Source organism: Xyrauchen texanus, chromosome 2 (genome assembly GCF_025860055.1).
Source record: "Xyrauchen texanus isolate HMW12.3.18 chromosome 2, RBS_HiC_50CHRs, whole genome shotgun sequence".
In the NCBI taxonomy this organism is placed as follows: Eukaryota; Metazoa; Chordata; class Actinopteri; order Cypriniformes; family Catostomidae; genus Xyrauchen; species Xyrauchen texanus.
Window position 1 is genome coordinate 33,189,682 of NC_068277.1, and position 27,294 is coordinate 33,216,975.

General features: G+C 37.6%; 1 protein-coding gene across 1 annotated transcript in view; it reads right to left on the reverse strand.

Moving 5' to 3' along the window:
* nfatc3a (nuclear factor of activated T cells 3a) overlaps nt 1-27,294 on the reverse strand; it is a 106,583-nt gene that overhangs the window by 11,045 nt on the left and 68,244 nt on the right. Inside the window, exons 4-9 of the mRNA XM_052154834.1 lie at nt 25,600-25,799; nt 23,957-24,129; nt 23,610-23,750; nt 14,520-14,575; nt 14,049-14,175; nt 9,679-10,695 (exon numbers count right to left, since the gene is read on the reverse strand). Of these exons, the coding sequence (XP_052010794.1) occupies nt 9,679-10,695; nt 14,049-14,175; nt 14,520-14,575; nt 23,610-23,750; nt 23,957-24,129; nt 25,600-25,799 (1,714 nt within the window). The remainder of the gene's footprint in view (nt 1-9,678; nt 10,696-14,048; nt 14,176-14,519; nt 14,576-23,609; nt 23,751-23,956; nt 24,130-25,599; nt 25,800-27,294) is intronic.

Sequence of the window (27,294 nt, forward strand, 5' to 3'; positions counted from 1 at the left end):
CTTATGCTCGTCTAACACACACATAACACACATGCATACGACTCACTTGCCAAATAAGATGTCTACATCTAATAAATCATATCATGTTGAGAGATAAAAGCTTTTGTGTAATCAGGCTCAAATTAAAACCTGTCATAACGAATTAAACACTTTGCATATGCATGTGTTCATTCTAGACCTTCTTTGACCTTTCTTTTTGAGTGAGTGTGCACTTCTGTTGGTTCCCTGTTTTCTCGTCGTCCATCTGTCTGTCTGTCTGTAGCCCCTCCCCAACACCTCCTGCAAAGAGTCTTTGACATCACCTGTGCCATCTGTTCACACACCTACAGTATATACCACAGCACTGCAGATTCTTATTTATTGACTATAAATAAATACCAGTATACAGTTCCATTGTTTCAAAGCACTATACTACACTAACTCTTAAATACTGGATGAACTCTCTAAATAATTACAATTTAATCAGCTCCATGCAGACTTAAAAATAAAAACAACCAGACCGGAATATCAGGTGGGATCCCCGCCTTCCTCATGTTGCTAGTCAGCATTATTAAAACTAGTTCAACCAGTATTAAAACTGAAATTGAAATGAAAGGCTATGGGATTTGTAAATACGCACTGGCTTTTACGCTTAATGTTCATCTGTACTCAGAAAAACACCCCACTCCCAGAATGCACTTCACATGACACACCAATTCTACTGAAAAGTGATTCATCAAATGAAACGTAAGTATCTGGGGCCACAGAATTGCTGGAAAAAAGTGATTAAGAACGGCATAGTCTGACTGATACATCAACTAAATCTAGTGAAACTGTCAGTCAGCTGCAGAGAGCTTACAGTTAAGTGTGATTCATGAATTTATGAAAAGACAAGAGAAAAGAGATAGAAAAATTAAAAGGATGTACAGAGTGCTTAATATTTATATATAATAATTATAAATAATTATTAACTATAAATAAACATTTGGACATTTTGAGGTTATAGGCATCTGCTAATTAACGGATGTATTGTTCCCCTTGTCTAAAATGTATTTCTAGCTTTGACAACATAATAAACATCTACTTAACATTCCAATAATAGTAATTTCCCGTTTTTTTAAAAAAAAATTTATGAATTATAAGTAAATATGTGAGAAAAAAAAAAAAAAGAAAAAAGAGTACATTCAATTTCAACAATTATTTGTACGTCTCATTTCCAATGAATACATTTAATTATTTGTGTAGCATTATATCAGCCATCGGCCACCCTCCACTTTTACAGTTATTACTATCAGCATTGGTCATTAAAAAAACATATTGGCTGGCCACTAATATTAATGAATTATGAATGGACATTTTGAATTTGGTTATTTTCATTTTATAAACAAAATATTTACATCAATCAATAAAATCGGCCTATTGTTTCTTTATTTTTTATTCATGTCAGTAGTAGTGATTTTCATGTTGATGTCAGTGACTGAAGCTATGTTCTATTTGCAGTTAATTTCTGACCTCCTTCAAAACTCAATGCTGAAGAGCTTTAGTAAGACTGACACAGACCCTATTTATGGTGTGTTCTTTGGGGACGATACAGTTGCTTGTGGAATCAGTTTAAAACTTCACTTTTAAAAAGGCTCAACTCCATTCCATCTCACACACTGAACCCACAAGGATGTCTGAGTCGAAACCTATATGTGTGCAACATACAGGCATTGAGTACACTAGCATGCCTACTCCTTTTTAAATATAACCAATATACACCTAGTGTGTTGTGTGAATGCATGAATGTTGAAAACACATGAAACACTGAATACAACGAAAGTTAACCGAATTAGATTCTTCTTTCTTTTTTTTTTTTTTAACATGAAAAGGGAAGTCTGAAATCATTGTAAACAGTAAAATCAAGAAATAATAATAATTTAAAAAAAATCCATATTTTTAAGAAATTTTCTAGATCATGTTCACAAAAATTATCATTACCACAACACACAAAATGATGGTAAAAAAATCTAAGTAGCTTATTAGTTTAAAAATATTTAAAATGGATTTGAACTTTACATGCCAACCTTTGTTAGATGCTCTAAACAAGTAATCATTATTCTCCAAATTGATTAAAAAAAAACAAATAAAAAAATTCTCATTACGAAACACACCTTCAATTTCACACCTTGTTTTTTTGTGTTAATATAACTGATCATAATTGCCATTTAATAATTGTTAAACATTCATGATAAAAAAAGATGTGGTAATGAGAATTCCATTCACGATTTAGTTAAATTCCAATTGAAAAATTATAAGATCCTTCCGTCCTCCCTCAAGCACCTAAATCATTATTTATACACATTAGTGGCTGCTAATATAAATATGAGAGCATTTTGTCCTGTACCTGATTTACCCTGTTGAACATGGTACAGTGTAGATCACTTGGATACCCTTTAAAATTGTGATAAACTCAAGTCAATGTTATTAGCACACCTAATAATAAGTTAATAAATGTAATTTAAAATTATTAAAGAAACAAACAGGTCTATTCCACAGGGCCTAGTAAGGAGGACGAGAGACCTCAGAATGTTTTGCTATCAGCAGAGATTTCTGAAACACTCGGTTTTAAACTCCAAAGTAGGGATGCACTGATATGGAATTTCTGGGCCGATACGATAGCCGATAATTCACAGCTTATCGTGGCCGATATTTATAAAAAGTTAGAATTTTGAATCCTTTGACCTGGAACTGCTAGCTAATGAATTAAAAGCTTCTCATTTACCTATATTACAGATGAATGCCGATTTGAATGAGAAATAAATGACAATACACTTCCATAAATTAAATCGTGCCCAATCCTGATGAAAGAGAATAATGAACCTCAAACAGCTGTGATAATGCATTAAACCAAAATGAGGCAATAAACAACAAAAACAAAATTTAAACAACAAACACTCAATACAAACCCTTAACTCTGTATACATGCTCTACTATTTATGATAACAGCCAGACTTCATGTGCAGCAGTGTTTTGTGTGTGTAATGGGTGCGTATGTGTGTCTCATTCAATGAAGCTTACAGCACTCATCTGTGACAGTTCCACTGTATAACTTATGAAATGTGAACACAACAATCATTATGGGAATAAGTAACATCATACAGATCGAATAGTCACGAGTCATAACTCTGTGAAATGTTTTATAAGATCTATGGACCGTGTTAGGTTGTTTGGGGCTTGTTTTAATCGCAATGCTGAGATGCAAGTAACGAGGTGCAATATCCCACATTTTGTTTATGTTTCATTAAGTAATAAGCAAAAATGATTGCCCTAAAATAACATACATACATGTTTTTGTCACATTTTTATTTAATCTGGGAAATGGCATGTCGTTACTTATAGCAGATGACCCCGAATTAATACTAGACCCAAAAGAACGTAGCAAAGTGCACACAGACCAACATAAGCTTGAATTTCATTCACACAGACACGTGGTGTGTGTGCACGCGCCCTGTCAACTGGGGCTGCCCGAGTCCCAGCCTGAAGGAAAGACACTGCAGACAGTCAGAGATTCTCAGCCACAAGCAAATGAACCATAAAAATGATCAGTGAAAATATCAGCGGTAATTCCATTATCAGCGTGATAATAATATATAGATTTTCCCGGTTATCAACCAATAATATTTTGCCCACAGATACATTGTGCATCCCTACTTCTAAGTAAATGTCCATTGTTCTGATTGGCTAGCATTGTACAGCCCCTAAAATACAGCCAAATCTGAAACTCAATTGGAAGAGAATGTAAAAGCCACAACATTATAAAACTAAAATCCAGAGTTTACACATAATGCACATCCAACATATTGCATCCGAATATATTAAACTGTTCCCTCAAGCACATCAGCATCATAAACTTTCAAACAGTCTATTATGATGAAACTATTTGAAAGTATGAAACGGTTTACCTACTGTTAAGTGTTTTTAACTGTCCCATTCTTCAATAACAGTACCTTTGTAAAGCTTGAATCGTATTATGACTGGCTCACAAACAATCCATGCTGACATTAGCTGGAAAAAAAACAGCACATACATAGTCCAAAGCATGATGAACATGACACACACACCTCATCCTGCACTAGGGATTTCATCAAATATCGATATATCGATTATTGATCGGTTTATTATGGAATTTCTCTGTATGTAGCCTTAAATAGGTCTTTCATTCAAGCTGTCAAACCACAAAAACATACTTGTTACTGAAAATACATTGTGTAGGCTCTATGAAATATACTTATACACAATATAACATCCAGTTATACTAATCTTTGTTCATTGATAATGATTTGGGTCAAATTTAATGCGACTTGCACTCTGTGGCACTTCAGAATGTTAACGCGAAGCGTTGGCGGTTTGTGCATACCTTTGTAGAAAATAAACTATTGTTTAGAATTTTAGAACACGCCATATCATCTGCCAGACAAGTCTGGAGTGCGACCCCCTTTTATTAACTCTAACACTCAGCGTTTACCAAAGTTGTGTTGATATGTCTGAAGAGACAAAGACTATTGAGCAATAAGCAGAACTATTTATATCTGGAAAAAAAAAAAACTCTCTCTCTCTCTCTCATATATATATATATATATATATATATATATATATATATATATATATATATATATATATATATGAGAGAGAGAGAGAGAGAGAGAGAGAGAGAGAGAGAGAGAGAGAGAGAGAGAGAGAGAGAGAGAGAGAGAGAGAGAGATAATCATCTGGAAATTCTTCCGATTATCGATGCGTGAAAAAGGTATCGATCCCAAGCCTATACTGCACTGATGTGCACATTGCCAGAAACACATAAAAATGGTAAAAGACATACATCTAGTGCTTGTTTTCATATACCAACAATTAAAAATAGTGCAGACAGGTGCAAGAACAGTGAGACGCAGAGCAGCTGAATGAAACGGAATGGCATCTCATTTTCTGAGTTGTAACTTGACATTGTGTCTTTTAAAAGTGGCGCAAGATACATGACAATGGTCAAAGAAATCTGTACAATGCATGTTATATGCAAAAGAACCTTCAAAATAGTGTGTCTCCTTTGGTGTTCAGGAATAGTTGGTCACTCAGCCTGTCTGTCCTGCTCTCTCCCTCTACGTTTACTATACGAACTGAGCGCCAGTGGGGTGGTCCAAGGGTGCGATGACGCATGTTGTGGGATGTGTAATTACAACTGAGCAATGTCTCGTGATATCACAAACACAGATTGCAAAACGAAACATTTCAGAATGGTGGGAAATATAAATGCTCTTTTTAAACTGGGGAGGAAGTTTTGAGTTCTGAAATGTACAGTATGATTTTATAATGCAGTTTCCTCTTGTCTAAATATCGAAGAAAATTTGATTCTCCATTTCATGACCCCTTTAACTTTTACGTCTGAATAAAAATGACAGACAACATGACTATGTTTAATTTTATTTTAATTTAATTTAAATATTTTGTTTAAGAGGAGACTGGGGCTAGTTGTCATACTTTTACTGCAATGAGAATTTCTCAGGGTGCCGGTATTTTTGAGTCAACTCCAACTGCATTGCTAAAAAAACCGATTTGAACATTTTCACCATTATTGCCCATGAAAAAAAAAGCTAAAGCTTTTGTAACAACTTGCCCCAATAACAGCACGTTTACACACTATAGTTCTCACATAAAAAGCCTATCATTGAACATTTTCAGCAAAATATATAAGTAAAACAATAAAGAGACAAAAAACAATTTATGAAATAACATAAATGGAAAAGGTAACGTACAAAATTATAAAAACATTGTTTTGGCCAATATGCCTATATCTCTCAATATTACCAATCTATTTTTAGCAGCATACCTCTCTCTTTTAACTTAGATAACAATGAAATGCATTATTAATATTCAAATTAATTCAAATTGGAACTAAAAAGACAATTTGAAGTTAAAATACTGAAAAAAATAAATAATTGTCTCTCATTGCTGAAACAAATGTTGTGGTAATGATAAAATGTGTTGCGGTAATGAGGTGACCTAACACAAAAACCCTCATAGAAGGGGCAATCATTAGAAGTGAGCAAAAATTATTGCTTCATCTCACAGAGATATGTAAAAACTAATATAGTTGGTAAGATTGAACATTAATTTCATTGTCTAACAAATTTAGCATCTGTTGTGGTAATGAGAATGCAATGTGTCTGAAACCGGTTATTTAGACACAACAACAAAAATTTTTGTAAAACAAAATGAAGTGACAAGTATCTAAGTATCCATGTTTGAAGTTGAATACATCACAGCAGAATAAATCTTTTGTGTTCTGAAAAGGCAGCCAAAAAGTGTTGCAATATGGAGAAATGGCTTGATGGACACAAGGATTTTTCATTCTATTATTCAGATGGAATGTTACATAAATCATTTTTATTTACTACTGTTTCTTGGGTACAACATATATTATTTTATTTTGTTTTTAATGATTATTTATAATTATTTTTATTATAATTTTGAAGAGTGATGTGTTGCGGTAATGAGAATTTAACCAGAATATTCTTTAAAAATCTAAAATAAAACATGACATCCTTTGTAATCTTTATGTTCAAGAATCAAGATGGAGTACATGTATATCTACTGTGTTCAGTTATCAGAATAGTATTTTATATAGATTTTTATATAGAAATTCTCACTCCCTTGGTTCAAGCTCAGTTTTATGAAAATTATGTGGCTGCCAAAGTGTGATTTTGTGTTAATGTGATGAGCTCTCTTATCGTTTACGCATGGCTAGATATAGAGTGGCCAGTTTTAATTACTAAGACGTATGCTGGATCCTTCTGGACTTCACCACACACACACATGCATGCACTCATGCACACATGTTGGTGCGGCTATCCTTATGAGGACTCTCCATAGACATAATGATTCAGAATAGATTATATCCCCTAATCCTAACCCTCACAAAAAACTTTCTGCATTTTTACATTTAAAAAAAATAAAACATTAAGTATGATTTTTTTTAAATGCAAGAAATGTCCTCATAAAACACACGTATAGCATAATACCATTGTAATCACCAGTTTGTAACCTAAAATAAATCCTCGTAAACCACACACACACACACACACACACACACACACACACACACACACACACACACACACACACACACACACACACACACACACACACACACACACACACAAAGATCCCCCATTTAGCCTTAACAGACTGTAGGGGCAAGTGCTGTTAGCGAGCACCTATGAAGGCCGGAACGGTACACGAGGGGGTGGGTGGCCAGCACCACGCCTGACCGCCTTTTGTCTCCCCAGTGGCGATGTTTTACACACCACACCAGGTACTCATTTTAGGCTGAGTCGACCTAGGGGAGGCCCGGGACCGGTTCAGATATTCGTCACTCACACACCAACTGATGCTTTTGCAGTAGTTTAGAAACAGGTTCTCTCTTCAGAATGGAATACTAGCGTACTGGTTACTGTATACTTCCAACAATTTCTTTTGGTTAAAACAGTATGTGACAGAATGCATTATGAAACAATAAATATAACAAACAGTAGTATGCTACACTGTTGTCACATTACCTTTTCACAAGTGTCACATGACCTCACAACATGCATGTTCTTTAAGTGGTGTCCACTTATCTTGGAAACAAATTATTATTATTTTTTTATCCAACCTTATGTAAAAAAACCATCTTCACTCTTGGCAGTCCATTCAAATGAGTCAAGAAAAAGATCTTAATGCATGCCGGATATTACTTGTAAGTGTCACGAAGCGTTCTGTGTTTGTAATGCCCAATACTAATTCATGTAGTAACTAATCCCACACAGTCAGTAAATGGTATTACCATATCCATTTACCATATAGCACAAAATTAAAACTTTTGATCAAATTACTTGAAGTAATTGCACAGATGTGTTATATGATATCTTTAATATGTTAGCTTAGTAGGATCAATGAATCATAGGGAATGAATTATAGAATGTTAGCATAGCAGGCTAATTAGTTTGCATGCAAACTGGAAACACAAAGAAACTTTTAATTTGACCATTTGGATATACAGTATGTGGTATGTCATATACAACTTACAGAATATTAATTAATGTATTTTTATGCTTAAAACTAAATAAATCTTCAAGTGACATTGTAGGATTTACTATCAGGCACCAACCAGAATACCCAAAGCAACTTTGTTCAGCCAATTAAATTACAACTGGGTCCTAGGGGGACTGAATTCTTCATGAAACCGGTACATTCACGAATTAAGCGCATAGCATTTTGGGATACAATACACAGAACAATGTACTCAGATGTATTTTATACTGTGCAATTTGACAAATGAAGTAGGCCATCAGGTTATTCTATGCATACAGGAAATTTGCATATGATGCACAGTACTGCATACTGTAGAAATAGTACAATTAGTTTTGTAGTATACTATTCCAAACATAGTCTCTCTCCCTCCCCCACTACTGCTGTTAGGTCTCTTTCCTTTCAATAAGGATTACTGACATGATGAATCCACTGACACTCTTTTTTTCTTTTCTTTCTGAGACCATCAATCCACGCATCTTATCACGTGGCTTGTTGAGTGCATTACCTTGGAGATGTAGCGTGTGTAGAGGACCACGCTATTCTCTGTGACATCCATGCACAACTCACCACGTGCCCCACTGAGAGCGAGAACCACACATTATAGTGAGGATTATACCATGTGGAGGTTACCCGATTTGACTCTACCCTCCCTTTGAAGCCACGCCAATTTGGTAGCTTAGTAGACCTGGCTGGAGTCACTCAGCACGCCCTGGATTCGAACTCAAGTCTCCAGGGGTGGTAGTCAGCGTCAATACTCGCTGAGCAACCCAGGCCCCGTCATGACACTCTTAAGATTTTGAACTTGTCATCTACTGCAAAACATGCAAATTCACTACAGTAAATTTACGGAGTCCAAAAAATGTAAGCGTCTGCCTCTTGTTCTTCTGGTTCATTTTCAGTACAAGCTACTGCAAAATTACACACATACTACACACACACATTTATTCACCATTGTATGTTAGTGTCACACACACTATTGTGAGGCTGATTGCCGAAACGTTGGTTAATATATTAGCCTATATTTTGAGTTGTAAATCTATATTCTCTTTTTTTCTAAAGTCACACACACACACACACACACACACACACACACACACACACACACACACACACACACACACACAAATAGACAGATTCAATTACTGCATGTGCCAGTCATTCACTAATTTCTATAAATGACCATTTATGAACAGGTAATCGGCTCAGGCCATTTTCTCAAGTGCTATAGAGAATGAAGATGGGAAAACAAGAGAGCATATGTAAAAAGGCCGGTCTGTGGGATTCCTTCGCAGACAGATCAGCCTGTAATTTTGGTCATCATAGAGAATTAATTTTAGATTAAAATAGTCTCAATTGCTCCAATCAATTTATGCAAGACCTGCTCAAATTATAGCATGAGTGCTGCATTCAAAGGTCAATTCACACCTTGTGTACCCACAACATATTTTTCATCAATGCTGAAACCTCACACGTTCAGTGATGTTTATTTTAAACTAGTTCCAGACAACAACATTCACACTGTAAGTAGTTCAAATCTGGATTGAGACTGCATCTCTGCTCAGTGTGTTAGACCTATTGTGAAAGACAAAGACTCACCATCATCAAGTGTAATGTCCTGCAGGCCGATGGTACGGAAGGTGGGCTCTCTATCCTCTGGCTCCTGTTTGATGTTGATCCCGTCTCCCTGTTGGGTCAGGGGGTGCACCATGGACCCTGCTGGGGACAATGCAGAAAAGACAGGGCTGCTAGCCTGGGAAGAAGGCTGTCCAGAGAGTGCAAGGGGTCCTAGAGGGCTGTTGGATGTTGGAGAAGGGGAGGTGGGTGAATGGTAGGGAAGGGAATGGAGCTGGGGGGAGGAGGGCCCAGAGTGGGGAGATTGCACCATCCGTGCAGGAGACCTGGAGGGTGTGGGGCAGGAGGTGGACTGCTGCCCAGCAGCATGGTAAACCAGTGGGTGCTGGAGTTGTGGTGCTGGCTGTCCCAGCATGTGAGTGGGTGAGGGAACTTGTCCTGGAGTGGAGCAGTGGTAGCCTAGAGAGTGAAGGTGAGGGGTAGAGTGAGCCATGATCTGGCTGCTACTTGTACAGGCTGCATGGCTGGGGCTGGAGGCAGGCCCCCCTGCTCCTCCAGAGGTGGGTGTTGAAGATGCAGGGCCGTACACCATCCCCAGGCCCAGAGTGTTACACCCGGCTGGGTCAGCCTGGAAGGGTATCCGCTCATATGCCTGTGAGGAGTCTGCAGTCATAGGAAGACTATGCTGGCCATTGAAGTGCATGTTGTGCTGTAGATGTGGGTAAGACGGCCTGGCAGTGGCAGCAGGGTCTGGATGGAAGGGCATCTGGCATTCGGGAGATGCATTCAGCCCTAGAGCTTGAAGGTGGGGCAGGTGGGGAAGAGTTGGGGAGCCCATTGGGGCGCAGGGGGCCTGTAGTGGGTGCAGGCCTGCAGCCAGGCCACGTGGGGAGCTGGACAGAAGGCCGTCTGGTGGGTGGGAGTGCTCTGGGGAGGACAGCGGCTGAGCACAGACCAAACTGGCAGCATGGACAAGAGGCATGGACATGGGTGGCATGGCAGGGGAATCAAGCTCATCTCTATGTTCTTGCTTAACCAGGACTGTAAGGGTGGAGAGAGTGAGAGGAAAAGCATGGAGAGAGAGAGAGAGAGAGAGAGAGAGAGAGAGATAAATAGATGCAAGATCCTTGAAAATCTTAACAGCTGAAAAGCCAATAGCAATCAATTGTATGCAAAAGTACTGGATAAATACTTTATTCTTATTGAGTGTCATGCAATTGGTACTTTTCAGTAATATTCACCTCAGGGATTTTATGATAAGTTTATTGTGATAAAGTTATTTGATAATGGTGTCACTTTAGCGTACAAAACAGATCTATTTTAGTTGGACATCACAGCACTACTGAACTCCTGTTCCATTTCCTATCTCCTATAAAACTGACTACAATATTATTTGACTAATATATGTTCAAGAATTATGCACAGTACAACATTTTTAAATATCTCAGTATGAGCCAATCTTTCCACTCTCCTCTCCTCTCCACTCCTAAAATGCTCACACAATGAGCAACAGTGACATAGCATTCAGTAACCCATATCCCAATCTGTCATTTCCCTGGCCTGCAAGTTTGGGGGATATTTTTACTTGCCATGGACTCTGAGAGAGCATATGTTGCCTGCTTGAATGTCATGTAAATCAGTGCTGAGTTTGGGAGCTGAAGAATGCTGTCTGCCCTCCAGCATAGCTTCAAATGGGCACCAAAATCCAGTTCACAGCCCATACGCTTCTGCAAGGCCATTGCTGCACTTAAACTGTAGTTTCCATTTATGAAAAGGAAGTGACAGCCATGTATGGGAGAGACTGTGAGTGCTTTTGAGTCATGGTACTGACTGTATATCCACAACATACTTTAGTTTCAGTTGATAACTGAAACTTCAATCTAAGAGCATAAATTTGGTGCATTTTGGACCAAAGCTGTTGGATTTGTCTGTGGCCAAGAGAGAAGCGTCAAACGTTCAGTAAGGTTTTTTTATAAACTACTTCCATCCATGTCCAACACCATTCACACGGTATGTAGTTTGAATCTGAATTAAGACCGTATCTCTTCTCAGTGCACCGGACTTCTTATTTATTACACATGAATAGTTTGTCTCTTCTCTAAAAAACACAGCACCTCAGCCCTCCCCCTGCCATGGCACTTTCTCAGCAGGCTGATGCCATGGAAACCACAGTCGCTAAGGCATGTTCAGAATATTGCCTGCCTGTGCAGTAATCTGATTGGCTGAGGCCTGAAGGGTTACTGTGGAAAACAGGAAACCCTAATTTAAGTGGGTGCTTTGTGGAGTGAAGAGGGTGGGCGGGAGGCTGGGCCTATCTCACTCTCCCTCTCTTTTTGTCTTTCTTTATCTGTTCTATAGTAAACACAGGTTAGCATGCAACTCAGAGATAAAAGCAGAAAAAGTTGCTCACGTGTGATTTAATTACGCCAACGCGTTTTTTCGGTTTGACTCACTTTGGGAAAATAATAAAAAATAACAAACCAACTTATTTCAAAGAGAACCACATACGACTGCACGTTTTATTATAACACTGTAAGCCATAATTAGATGTCGCCTTTTCCAGCTCTCTGGGTTTAAGAGGCAACAAAGTTAATTTCTAAAGCAGAGTTACTAAATGCACTGATGTAAAAAGTCTTGCCAACAGACGTCATACAAATTACGATTAAAATAATGTGAATGATCAACCTCAAGATTATGATTCAACAAGAGTAATTATGAGAAATCTTACAGAATGCAAAGCAATTCTTTAAACTATGACAGTTATGGCAGGGGAAGCCAATGGGAGATAGAGAGAATGAACGTTTTTAATTAGAAAGAGAACAACAGAAAGACAAAGGACATTTTGGGGGTCCAGTTTTTGAATAAACCTGTTTTGCATGCCTCCAGCCACATGTAAATCATGCTGAATCTTGTTTAAAGTGTTTTACATGAGCGGTTACCAGGTGTTCAACTGTTACTGGAACAACCTCATCCCTAACCACACTGGTGCACAGTGCAGAGGAATGCTGGCATGATCAAACGGGTGACTCTGTTGTGAGAACCCACATGTGTGCCATTCTAGTTACTGTTATGTGAAGTTAGCGAGAACTATTTTGCATGAAACTGAGTCACGTAAGGCCAGGCTCATTGTAAGACACATTCAACTCTATACAATATGGACATCACCACAATTCTTTTTTGTATTGCGACACATCAATTATCATCATACATTACAATAAATAACTAAAAATGGCTTAAAAATTATTTTTGCAGTTTGTTCTGATTACTCAATAAATATGAACTAAAGCAACGCAATTCTTGAACATTTTGTCACAACTTGATTTCACTTTGTTTTATCCAATTAGATTTGTAAAATTTAAGTTTACTTAATCTATATGAGTTGGGATTACATAAATACTTTTTGTAGCATTTTGTGATTAAACTGTGAAGATGATTTCTATTTCCCAGCATGCTTTGCATTTGACTGCATAGGGAGAGAAATTAAGTGCTATTTTATGAATTTTTGAGCAAGATAAGAATAAGAAGAAATGTTGTTAATGTTCTTTTTTTATTATTATTTAAAAAGTGTCGGTTATGCGTTTTGGGGGTTACCATTAAGGTGAAGATTGGTGCTTATGCATAGGTTGAGGATGGACATTCATGTTTCATGGACTGACTTTCAGTAATGTTTGATTTGTGTGCTGCTTAGCTATATGAGCAGTTGCTAACAAACTGACAGTGCAACTGTTTCACTGCCCTACACTAGTTCACCTGGCTAATGATTAATAAAATAAATTAAGGATCAATTAAACAGAGTTTAATTAACCTAATGAAGTTGAGTTAAAGCTGATAAACTGTACATAGTACATTGATTTTACCTAATTTAACTAAATTATGAATGAAAACTACAATATGAAATGTTTCTCAAATTCAATTATGTAAGGGTAATGACTTGAATGTACAAACGATTGTTTCATATTGATTTAGCTTTTTTTCTGTAAAGCAGTAAAGTCCAAACTGAACCCACAAGGCATTCAGAAATTGTGAAGCAGTGCTAAGGACATTTTCTATTTATCTATCTAGTTTATTTAGGCAATTGACAAATATCATGGGCAAGATTTTAGGTTATAATGTATATGAAAGTGTAAAAATGCTTATGTTAGGGTAAAGTATTTTTTTAGATGCTGTAAATGGCCTTTTTATTTAAGTTTTTCACTATTTTTAATCAAAATGTTTTCTTTTTGTACTTGAATGGCACTGCAGTGTGACAAATTCCTTTATAAAAGTATAAATATTCCTTGAAGTCTATCAAAATAAAAAGGCATTACATTTAAGCAGACACTCAAGAGCAAAAGTGAGATTATTTTATTTTGATCATTATGCAGAAAATGTGTGCTGTGATGTGGAATGTGTACCTGGCAGATAAGTAAAGCGCTGAGACTGGCTCCTTTTCCGTTTGCCATTGCACACATAGAACTGCACCTGTACTGCTGAAGTGACCGTCTTACTGTGATATGGAGGCACCTCCACCACAATGCTCGACTACAGATGGAGACAGGAAACATATCACAACAATAAGAGAGTGACTTTTCCATGTCCTACCACAGCACTGGAAATAAAATTCACATTTTCTTTTTAGTTTCATTTCAAATAATCAAAAATTGCTCCAAGATGCAAAAGATCAGAAACTTTATTTAGATTACATCAATATTATTGATGTCTGAAGCAAAATTCTCACATGAAGCAAACAAAATACTGTGAATATCTTCATAAGATACTACAATGGTTTCTAGTCTTCTGGTTCATGTTATTCATGTCCTGTATAATGTCTGTACTTTTGCTGGGAAATATTTTCAGTGAAAAAAAAATAAAACAAATTCACTCACTCCTTGACTCTTCTCTCTTTGGATCCTTGCCTCAACCTCCCACTGCGGTCGTCCATCTGAAGAATGAAAAGCATTAGCTGTATACATGCGAACAACCTCTTAACTGACCTGAATGAAACTTTGTGTGCTAAAACGTGAGGGGCAAATTTAGCTAAACTGACCCTCTCCATCATCATCATCATCATGTCTTCAAGTCCATTTAATGTAGTTAGGGACTGGAGCTAAGTGAACTAGAGATTTAGCATTAGCCAATCAGTGTTAAGTTTCAAAACAATCACTGGGGAGTTCTACAGCTGCATGTTTCTACAGGTGCACCTCCACTAGACTCCGAGAGAAGCTTGACTAATTATGCTTCGCCAAGAGAATAATACAATGAGATATTGAGTTTGCTTGCAAACTATAAGCCATTTTCCACACAGGGAAAAGGGCTCAATTGCTTGAATAGATCAAAATGTCAGCTCTAGGCAGGTACTGCGTACAACACTGTCCTGACTACGAAAACAGATGTTATATTAAATATTCCCAAGTAAGAAGAGGGTTCATTCAAATGCTGGAGCAGTATTAGGGGAGTGATTTCTTCACAGCTGGCAAACAAGAGCCTCTTTAATGAAAAATCTGATCAGTAACAGTCTGTTTGCTCTTCGTTAAAGAAACAGAAAAGTTGTTAGGGACGCTAACAGGTAATGATGTTACTTAAACCCAGCAAAATTTTAGTAAATTTGTTACAGCTATTAAAAAGGAATCAGCATTGAAAATGTCCTACTGCTTGTATTGCCTGGTTGGAATCATGGAGTGATGTGTGGAATAACTTTATTGTTGAATCATGGAACGATTAGATGAATAATCGTATTTATTGAAGAATGCCTCCACGTCCTCTCATGGAGAGGCACAGACTCTCTTGGAAACATGCTGTCACCTCCAATTTTTCCTTTAAAAATAAAACTAATCAGCTGCGCAGACTTCTAAGTCACAGAAAATGAATACAGAGGGACCAGAGTTGACTGGTTGAGACTAATTCAGGGAGGGAAATAGTCAATTCATGCATCATAAATTACATAAGCTACACAAACAGCATGACATAGGTCTGATTTATACTCAATTTTGCTCTTGACAGGAGTTTGACAAAGTCAAACAGCAGTACAATCTCATTAATGTCTATAAGTAATGTTACATTACATGTTTGTGTGTGCAGTCTGTGCATGCGTGTGTGGGTGCATGTTTGCCCACAAAAGTCTCTAAAAACATTCATCAGCATTCTTGTTTTCTCTTTTTATTCACCAACAGATGCTACAGCAGAGTTGCCTTTATTCACAAATCCATTAATGCTGTCAGTCGATTCAAATTTGTAATTGTGATTAATCTTATAATTTTTCATAGTTAATAATAGTGATTAATCACAGATTTTGACTCTCTATATATTTATTTTCCTGTCAAAATGTATCTATTTCCTTCTTAACGAAATAAAAAATGCTTAAAGCATTATTTTGTTTTGTTTAAAAACAAAAACTTCCACAGTATAAAGCTAGAAATGCACTAAAATATCACCAATTCAAGTAACATTAAACGATCTCCAAAGTCTAATTTAAACTATTCCCCATAGATTGCATAGTCATTGCAATGGGCATTAAATCCCTTAAACTCTCATCCTCCACAATACTAATCGTTTTGCTTTGCTACAGCATTTGTGAACTGTCCGCTTCAGGGTGTTAGCACCAGTGTCAAGCGCCGCTTTATACTCCACATGAAAGATGCTTAAAGGGATAGTTCATCCACAAATAAAAATTCTCTCATTATTTACTCACCCTCATGCCATCCCAGATGTATCGGACTTTTTTTTTACTGCAGCACACGAAAGAAGATTTTTTTTGAAGAATCTCTAAGCTATGTAGGTCTATACAATGCAAGTGAATGGGTGCCAAAATGTTGATGCTCCAAAAAGCACAAAAAGGCAGCATAAAAGTAACCCATAAGATTCTAGTGCTTAAATCCATCTCTTTAGAAGAGGGTAAGATAGGTGTGGGTAAGAAACAGATCAACATTTAAGTCCATTTAAGCTAGAAATTCTTCTCCTTGCCCAGAGGGGGCATACGCATTAAGAAAGTGAATCACCAAAATAACAAGAAGAATGTGAAATTTAAAGTTAAAGTGGAGATTGACTGAGCAGAGATGAGCATTTATAGTAAACAAATAGACTTAAATATTGATCTTTTTCTCACCCACATGATTTATAATGGTTCTGAAGACATGGATTTAACCACTGGATTTGTAAAGATTACTTTTATGCTGACCTATGTGATTTTTGTAGCCTCAAAATATTGGCACCCATTCACATGTATGGACCAAAAGAGCTGAAAAGTTTGTCTAAAAATCTTCATTTGTGTTCTGCAGAAGAAAGTCATACACATCTGGAGTGGCATGAAGTGGAGTAAATGATGAGAGAATTTTCATTTTTGGGTGAACTGTCCCTTTAAAAGACATTCTAATTCTGTGTTTTCATAATAGTTAAGACTTGATGTGGTAGGTAATTAAATTGCACCTTACAAAGTGTCTCAAGTCCCATCTGGGCTTGTTCGTACAAATAGCTTCAAGATGTCCTTTCTCCCTCACTTGATCAATGCTGTGGGCATTTTTCATAATCACCTCGTCTATTCTACAAACCGTTGCTTTTGTTACTGTGTATGCTGTGTAGTGTCTCAACTCCCCTCTCTGTCAAAAGGTGTTTTCCTAATACGAGAATGACCTTGGATGCCTGTGACTTCAGCAGTAGTAGTATTGCAGCACATGTTGACATTCAACATGGAGAGACACCGGAGAGGGCCCCACATGCAGGTTCAAACAGGAACCAGACACCAAAGCCCGGTGAAAAGCATATGCACTAACCTAATCCTTCCACCCAGAAAGATGGCTGTTCTGTTATTACTGCCATGATAAACAAATTCGAGAAAAATAAACTTTTGGCAAAATCATAAAAAGCCTTTATGTGGAATTAAATGTCTTGCTGGCAAGCGTAAACTAGAGTGAATTGAAACAGATGGTTAACGCAACTCATCACTTAACGTTATATTTTCCTGAATCATTAACTGGAAAAACAAACTTGCTTCTAGCTTTCCCGGGATTGATTTTTATTAATTGTAAACATATTTAATCTTTCATATCTGCCAATTTAATTCTCTCTCTGTAACCTAAATAATTTTAACTAAATAATGAAACTAATGGGGAATGTGTGAAAAACGGTGTTACAATGACTTATTGGTCAGGGATAAAAGAGTTAATTGAGTATGTGCAGAAGGATCACTACATCTTTCAATTTTGTTTAAATGTTCACACACAATAATGTAAATGTCTCGGAAATGAACTGCAATATTTACGTTCTCTTTTATTCACAGTTACGAGGGCAGCTCAACCTCAGAGTGCAATCTAGTTTTGTGGTTGTCCTGGGGATAAATACGCATGAATCATTTGTCTCTATATTTGTTTCAATTGTGGTTAAACACCTGATTCAACAACTCCAAAAATAAGTTCCAACGACTCAGGATTGCAACATGGGCCACACACTTGGAAACAACCTATCCCATTACTGTAGATCCAATAAGTCATTCAATTATGTAAGACAAAATCTGTCAAAATTAGACCTGAAATTATCAGTCCCCTTCTTCTCATATGTCCTCATTTGCCCCTGGCTGATAGAGTGGCCCCAAGGGACAAATACCTCCCAGATGCACAGAGAGCCCTGTGCCAGTCCACAAAAGACCTGCCTTCTCGCTCTATCTACCCTTAGCAGCTTGGAGTGATTTGTGGATATCATTTTATGTATTCCAGACCTTAATCAGACCTCAGCCAGAACACTTTTAAGCCAACTATTATTTATTTTCCAATATCCAGAAACTCTGGTCTCAGCATGGGTTACTGTCTGACCAATGTCATCTTTGATAAGGAAGAACCTATCTTCACTCAAATTATTGGAAAACTCCATCCATGTATGTGGCATATGACTATGAATATTATAAATATCAAGTTAAAATGTCCCCTTTTTCAAACTTTTAATGGTGCACTGCGTAAGTTAGTTTTAGCCCCAAAGAAATGAATGGCACTTTTGAAAAATCTGTTACATTCTACAAGAATTTGGTCACCTCATGGAGGCCACAATATCACACGAACAGCTAAATGCTAGTCACTTTATCACACTAGCCAATCTTTTTTAGGACACTTTTGCTTGCACAATACATTTATGACGATGAATAGCACGTTTCTACAATGGCATTGGTAACCGAAAAAGTTTATTGTGTAATGTGGAACTCTCCTCTAATGTCCAAGACCACTGGCATATCAGCCGATGCAACAAAGAAAACAAAAACAAAACTGTGTGTGCCTTTCAACCATCACATTCTAATTAAATCATATACATCTGAAAGCCCTGCAAAGACAAAACGCAGTAACTACAAAAATTTGTCAAAATTTTGTTATTAGTGAAATTAGGTTTCGATGATCTGTCCTGTGACAAAAAGGTTTCAGTCTACTATGCTCAGATTCAGAGAAAACAGAGTGAGACACATTTGGTTGAACAATCAAAACACTTTCTCAGTTTTCTCAGTGTTGGCATACTTACAGCATTTTGGCTTTGCAGAGCAGTAACAGTACAAGTCTCACAAATCACACAAATGCTGTTTGATGAGGTGCTTCTCAAAAAGATATGAACTTTCCCTGAGCTGTTTGAGGCTAGACATGAGAGCCAAATTTCCACACTGCTTGTTCTAGCATCTCAGAACTTTCCATTTTTATATAAACCAACAAAAGTGTGGGCTAACACCATACATGTTGGTTTTAGCGCTTTCCTGTGGGTATGCTTCACATTGTGCCAATTAGAGGAAAGGTAAGTTAAAAAGGGTGTCTTTCTGTCTAAGTTTGTGTTACAACAACCCTTAGTGTTCGTGTGTAAACTCCTGATGAGTGAGTCAGTGTGTCAATGTCTCAAAATAGGCACGCACGCACACACGCGCACACACGAACAAACACACAAACACACAAACACACACAATTTCTCAAGGCAGGCCAAGACTAGTATTCCCAGAATGTCTTTCATTCATTGCCTTCATCTGAGGCTGGTCCTAACTTGTGTTTAATTACTTGAGAAAGACTGCAGTGTCCATAAGCAATGGAAAAAATGAGCAATGGCAAGAGATAGAGAGAAGAGATTGGAGATTTTCAAAAAGAGTACACAAATGATATTGGAAAGAGTCAAGGAAAAAATTATCTTCTACTATTCCTGCAAAAACATTAAAAAGTGAGGCTGTCTGGTGGAGATGACAGAATGTCTCAGAGGGTTCGCTTTAGTGTGTAAAAGATCCAATTGAGCTCAAAGGATCAACACAAAACCATAAAGACAGAGCGCTGCCGAGGGCATTTTCATAGTTACACCTATAAAGCAAAAAATGCATAAAAAAACAGGGTCAAAACCCAATGTCATGTGCTATATCATATGTTATAATGCATTATACTCTTAAAGGTGTAACCATAAATATGTAATAATTATAATGAATAATAACTGGTTGCAAATTTTTATAAAAAGATACAATGCACTGCAAATTGTATTATGAGGTATTATGCATTATAAATACAGGCTTCCGTGTTATCAAGTGTTTTCGAATAGTTTTTCCTTGGAGAAAAGGTGCAAGCTATAAGCTATAAGTTGCCTTTTCCTAGAGCAAGTGAGCGATCAGCAGTCTCCCTGCAGACGCAGCACCCGTGCTTACCTCCAAGTCATCCTAAGAGTAGAAGACTAAAGGCTATCTCAAGAAGATTAGAGATTCACCACAATAGGGCCAATCATAAATCTACCCTGAGTGTGTCTGGGAAAGAGAGTATGTAAGGGGAAAAAAACAAGTGGGCAGCAGAAGAGTGCATGTACATAAGGGAATGAGGGTGTGTATTTGTTTGTGTTTTCAATGTTCTTCCACGTGCCCGCATGTTTTTGAGTGAGTGCATTTGTGTGAAAGTTGGTGTGTGAAAATTTGCATATGCACATATCTGTGTACGAGTGTGTAAGTGCAATTATGTTTGTGCGTGTAGGCGTGCAGGTGCATTCATACTGAATTGCACACATGCAGGCACACACACACACACCATGTCCCCACAGGAGAAGGGAAATCGTGGGAGGTCAAGATGCTGATAAAGCAAAGATAAATCACTCTGGTTAGATGAGCAACATCAAATCCTGCTCTCTTGAGAAGTGAGAAACCGACACTCCCTCTCATTTTACCCATCGTTCCAGTTTCCCCAAACCTAGACAAAACTTTAACTTTAACTACAAATCATCTGATCTTGTTCTCTTAAAGAATAAGGCTGGGTTGGCTGCACTGAGGTAAAGGTTAGTGCAGGTATAACTACTACCCTTGAGGGCAAGAGAGGTGATGTGGCAATATTTGCTCAGAGTGAATGATGAAGACATTTGTGGTGCATACTCAGCTGTGCTCGCAGCTTGCATCAACCTGTTAAATGGAATTAGTTCTAGTCAAACATAAGGGATAAAGGACTGTAGGTTTAAGGGACAAAGTACACTCAGCTGGATATTATTGCTAAATAAATCTTGCATCAACACTTTCTAATGTAGCTCATCTCATCTGTTTTATAATTTGCAATAATAACTGGCTGAATGCAAATTAGCTTATTACATTGCTACTTACATAATAACTAATGGACATGGAAATTTCAATTTTAAACACTGAAATTATTTTATGACGTAAAAGAAAGAGACCACACAGTGATACGTGACATGAAACTATATAAAATAGCTGTTTTTACCATCATGGCTTTAAAAAATATGTCCGAAGATAAATATTTTTTATAAATAGTATTTAATATAATGTCCCCCAGGGGCCTGGGTAGCTCAGCGAGTAAAGATGCTGACTGGAGTTACACCTGGAGTCCTGAGTTCAACTCCAGGGCATGCGGAGTGACTCCAGCCAGGTCTCCTAAGAAACCAAATTGGACCGGTTGCTACTGAGGGTAGAGTCACATGGGGTAACCTCCTTGTGGTCGATATAATGTGGTTTGCTCTTGGTGGTGCGCGTGGTGAGTTGTGTGTGGATGCCGTGGAGAATAGCGTGGGCGCTAAACAAGCCACGTGATAAGATGCGCGGATTGATGGTCTCAGATGCACAGGCAACTCAGATTCGTCATATGCACCCAGATTGAGGTGAGTCACTACGCAATCACGAGGACTTGGGAAAAAGCATTGGGAATTGGGCATTCCAAATTGGGGAGAAAAAGGGAAAAAATTAATAAAAACACAATGTCCCCCAAAATTGAATCACATTTATAATTTGCAAGATATGATTTATGCCTTATGTAATCCCATATTTGTGCTTTGCAGATATACATTCATAAATACATCATATTCACCACAACTGTCCTGCCAATTACACATGTGTTTTTAGGCCAAGAGTTCTGTGGAGGAGATGATGGGTTTTCGGTCACCCGTTTAGTCACGCTGTCATGAGACTTTTGCCCATGTGTAGTGTTTTCACAAGAAGGATCAAAGACTATTCACTCAAAGATTTTATTATTGGCTGAGAGAACAGACTTGCTACTAAATCGGTTGTGATGTGTAACATACAGTAGGTAGATATTAGGCCTAATCTGTGAATTAACAATGTATATAACATGAAATCAGACAACCCAAACAAGACCAACACTGACTGATATAAAAAGAGCAAAATCAAAATACCTGTATTGTTCAGAAATGAGACATGTAACAGGAGTTTTATGAGGATGATATGAAGTAGACTGTTTCAAATATTCATCTTCACCCTGCAGCTGAACAGCTCTGATAATAATAGCCCAATAGACATAGTGATCTTGCTTCTTTTCATATGAAACGGCATTATCATGTCGAATTAATGTTTACATTTCAAAACATTACCTAATTAAACATAAATTTACATTACACATTGAGCAGCTCGTGATTTCCAGACACGTGTATAACAAAGTTTATTACGACTCATTCGGTACATCATCTCTAAAGGTGAATTAATGAGAGAAAATGTGTTTGTTTTTACAGTGGGAATAAAACTAGCAATCTGTCCCTTTACAAGAGCACATGCATGTAAAACAGTCTACGCTGCATGGAGAGAGAGATGATGAGACATATGCACGGAGGGACATGGATTTTCAGTCCTATAGAAAGAAACTGTTGATTTCTTGTGTTCCAGTGTGTGGATTACTTTTTACTATTTTTTACACATTGGTAATATCTGCAGCTAAGACACTTCGAAAAGAGCGAGGACAGTGCTAGGAGAGTGTCTGCACGATCTTTTGCGTGCTTTGTCGCTTCCAATATATTATGCATTTGCACGTCTTTGCGAGATAAATATCCTTTTGCTCTCCTTGTTTAGAAGACTTCGTTCGCTCCATGTCATTTTTGTGCTCTCTTGATTGTTGTTTGCTTGCACTAATGTTATAAATGCAGCACTGGCCCGATCGGGCAAGTGACAGTTCTAGCAACTGGCCCGATTCGTTCTCAAACTGGCCCCGGGCCATCAGCCAGTCCTTATTGATGAGCCCTGCAGTATTAATAGTTTATTTTTATAATTTAGTACCCTGCTGGGACATATTTGACCATATAATGCCATGATTGATAAATCAGATTTAGGTATTCTAAAGAGTTATAGGCATGTGGCATGGGGCGTTGGTCATGTATCTGTCTGCGGGAGAGTGAGAGCGGTAAGGCTCGTCGCTAGGGTTGTGATCACTCTAACACCTGTCTCTCATTACAGTGATGGTGGAGGGAGACTTGATAAGGCACACCAGACCATCAGTGTTGGAGAGAGAGAGCAGACATTTGAGGACCAGACAGAGCACCAGACAGTTGAGGCTGCATGTACCCACTTAACTAAAGACTCGTTTGTGTGTATATGGCCACTAAGTGCCCTTTTTTTGTTAAAGTTTTTGTGTGATGCTGAATAGTAATAAAATACTCATGCTAAACGTTCGTTGCCTCCTGACTCCTCCATTGCCCATGAACTTAAACTTATCACAAGGCACTATCAATATATGTAGAAAGGTAAAAAAAGTAGCTAAGGACTCAGTTCTTACCAGGACCTTTCTCCAGAAAGATGACCTTTGACTCAGGGAAGAAGTTTGAGCCAGAGATGACCATTTCCTCTCCTCCACTCACAGGGCAGCTGCTAATACTGGCCTTCTCAACCTGAGGTAACTCCTGTGCCGAGCGCTGGGCTACATAACGCACACATATACACAAGCAATCCAGACAATCCACTTTACAATTTACAATCCAGTCTGCATTTAAAGGTGTATTTGCATGAGTGTGTGTAAAATCTTGAATCTCTCTGTGTGTGTGTGTGTGTGTGTGTGTGTGTGTGTGTGTGTGTGTGTGTGTGTGTGTGTGTGTGTGTGTGTGTGTGTGTGTGTGTAAAACCTACAGCACTCCACTGGAATAGATGCAGCCTGCAGTGTGACCACTTTTCCATTGGGTTGTGGGATGTGAACCCGGAACACCACACGAACCCGAGTGTTTTTCCGGCCAATATCAGTCTCTCCTTTCCTCAGCTCAATGTCTGAGTTCCTCAACTTCAGGATTCCAGCACAATCAATACTGTCAAACAAAGCAGTAAAAATAATAACGTTTTTGGCTTTTTACTCTTTTTTTCTTAATAATAAATAATAGTATGATTTTGTGAATGACTGATGACACACAAAGGGAACATATTTGCAATGTTTAACTTACAAGAATTGCACATTTAAAGCTTGAATAGAAATAAACAAAATTTATTTCTAAAAAAAATTTCCAAGCTGGGGCAGCCAAAAGTTTAGAATAAGATTTTGCTATTTCGGAAAGGAAATTGGTACTTTAATTCACCTAAGTGGCATTCAACTGATCACAAAGCATAGTCAAGACATTACTGATGTAAAAAACTGCACCATCACTATTTGAAAAAAGTCATTTTTTTATCAAATCTAGACAGGCGCCATTTCCAGCACCTATCACTCCAACAGCTTATCCTTGAATAATCATGATAAATTGCTAATTTGGTACAAGAAATATCACTTGCCATTACATCAGTTGAAAGCTATTTGGTTCTTTAAATGAAGCTTAACATTGTCTTTGTGTTTGATTTTGACTTGCCACAGTATGCAATAGACTGGCATGTCATAAGGTCAATATTAGGTTAAAAATGGCAAAAAAGAAACAGCTTTCGCTAGAAACTCAGTCAATCATTGTTTTGAAGAATGAAGGCTATACATTGCTTGAAATTTCCAAAAAACTGAAGATTTCATACAAAGGTGTACATTAAAGTCTTCAAAGACAAAGGACAACTGGCTCTAACAAGGACAGAAAGAGATGTGGAAGGCCAGATGTACAACTACACAAGAGACCCACTCAACACCAGTTTCATGTACAACAGTAAAGAGAAGACTCAGGGGTGCAGGCCTTATGGAAAGAACTGCAAAGAAAAAGACACATTTGAAACAGAAAAACAAAAAGGTTAAGTAAAGAAACAGACATTGGACAACAGATAGTTGGAAAAGAGTGTTATGGATCTTAACTCCATTGAGCTTTTGTGGGATCAGCTAGACTGTAAGGTGCGTGAGAAGTGCCCAACAAGACAGCCACATCTATGGCAAGTGCTACAGGAAGTGTGGGGTGAAATTTCAGCTGAGAATCTGGACAAACTAACAGCAAGGATCTGTAAAGCTGTCATTGCTGCACATCAATGATTTTTTGATGAGAACTCTTTGAAGTAGTTTAAGAAGTTCTGAACATTTCACGTTATTAATGTCCTGACTATACATAGTGATCAGTTGAATGCAACTTTGGTGAATAAAAGTACCAATTTCTTTCCATAAGAGCAAAATCTGTAAATTATTCCAAACTTTTGGCTGCCAGTGTACACACACACACACACACACACACACACACACACACACACACACAAACAAACAAACAAACAAACAAACAACTTCCTCCAACACATACACATTGTACAGTGATGTCTGTTTGTGTGTGTGAACGGGTCTGAAAGAATCTAGATTTATGTTGAAGTAAAGTGCTGCTGGCCGGTACCTGGCAGTCATATTGTTTTCAGGAAGGAGAGGGATCTCTAGAACCTTCGTGCTGGTGATGATAATTTCCTGGCTTGCCGTAGCGACGGTTTTCCCTGTAATGCGGTGAATCTGGTAAAAAGCATGTGGCCTCAAATAACGATCATCTGCTGTTCCAATGAACATCTGCAGGTTTACTGGCTTCTCATTGTAGCCAATGAGCTGTCAGAAGAGTGAGACATGGAGAAACAATTCATGATCAGTTTTTATATCCAAGAAAACAAAAAAGTTTCAATATCCAATTAGACACAATCTGCCATCTTTAATGTTTAGACATTCTGATCGAACACAAAACTGCTATGAACTCTGTCACACAATCTTACCAACATAATAAAAATCATGTAAAATGTTGTATAAATCTTAAAGGCATTAGACATCTATCCAGACAAATGGCAATATTCACCATTTGCATTACAATAATTTTCCACTAGACATTTCCATCAGAATAATCCTGCATAAGTGTAATTACTTCCCAAATCCTTCTAAATGGACATTAATATCAGATGTTAGCCCACATTTTCCAAGAATCCAAAACACACTGTAGCTAGTAATTAAAATCCAGATGGGAACATAAAGACACATTTTCATGCCACGAGGAAGAAAAAAGAAAAAAAAAAAGAAATTCGATTTGTTCTGCAAAAATGGATGTATAAACAAGACTTTTTACAACTGAAAATGGAAACATAATTAGATGTAACATCATTCTGTGAGGTCGTTGAAGCCCTTTCCAGAACAAAAAGCTTTCACAGAGGCTTTTCCTTCCTGCTGCTACACACCACGGTGTCCTATGCAAACCTCAGCCTGTGACTGTGTGGCAGCGCACTGCCCTGCCCAGCACTATGTTTTCATGTTTGACTTCCAATAGGCTTCCCAGACAGGTGAGGAGTTCCCAAACAGAGGGAAGCTTTTCCGATGACAAGGGTGTGTGGGAGGGTGGGTGTTACCCAGGTTGAGCACACAAGTTCCGAACAATCTCTCTACTGTTGAAATGTTATGGTTGGCAAACTCTATGCCCCAATGCAGTCAAAGAGAGAGAGAAAGTATGAATGAGAGCTAGAGAGCAAGGGAGGAAAATAAAGAAAAAAGAGTGGACCCATTCACAGGCAACAAAAAGACCAAGCCAACCACAACAATATAAAAAACATACTTTTACTACATATAAAAATTGACAAAAATTGTACCTTAAAAAGGTACAATTCACCCAAAATTGACAATTCTCTAGTAATTTACTCAACTTCATGTCATCCCAGATCTGTATGACTTTCATTCTTCTGCTGAACACAAAAGAAGATTTTTAGAAGAATATCTCAGCACAGTAGGTTCATACAATGCAAATTAATGGTGGCCAAAACTTTGAAGGTCCAAAAAGGCATATAAAGGCAGCATAAAAGTAATCCATAAAACTCCAGTGGTTAAATCAATATATTTGTAGTGATATGATAGGTGTGGGTGAAACACGGATTCATATTAAAGTCATTTTTTTTTGACAATAAATTCTGCTTTTTGCCCAGTAGGTGGTGATAGGCACAAAGAATGTGAATCTGCAAAAACAAATGTTTTGGAAAGAAGTGGCGATTTATAGAAAAAAAATTACTTAAACATTAATCTGTTTCTCACCCACACCTATCATATCGCTTCTGAAGACATGGATTTAACC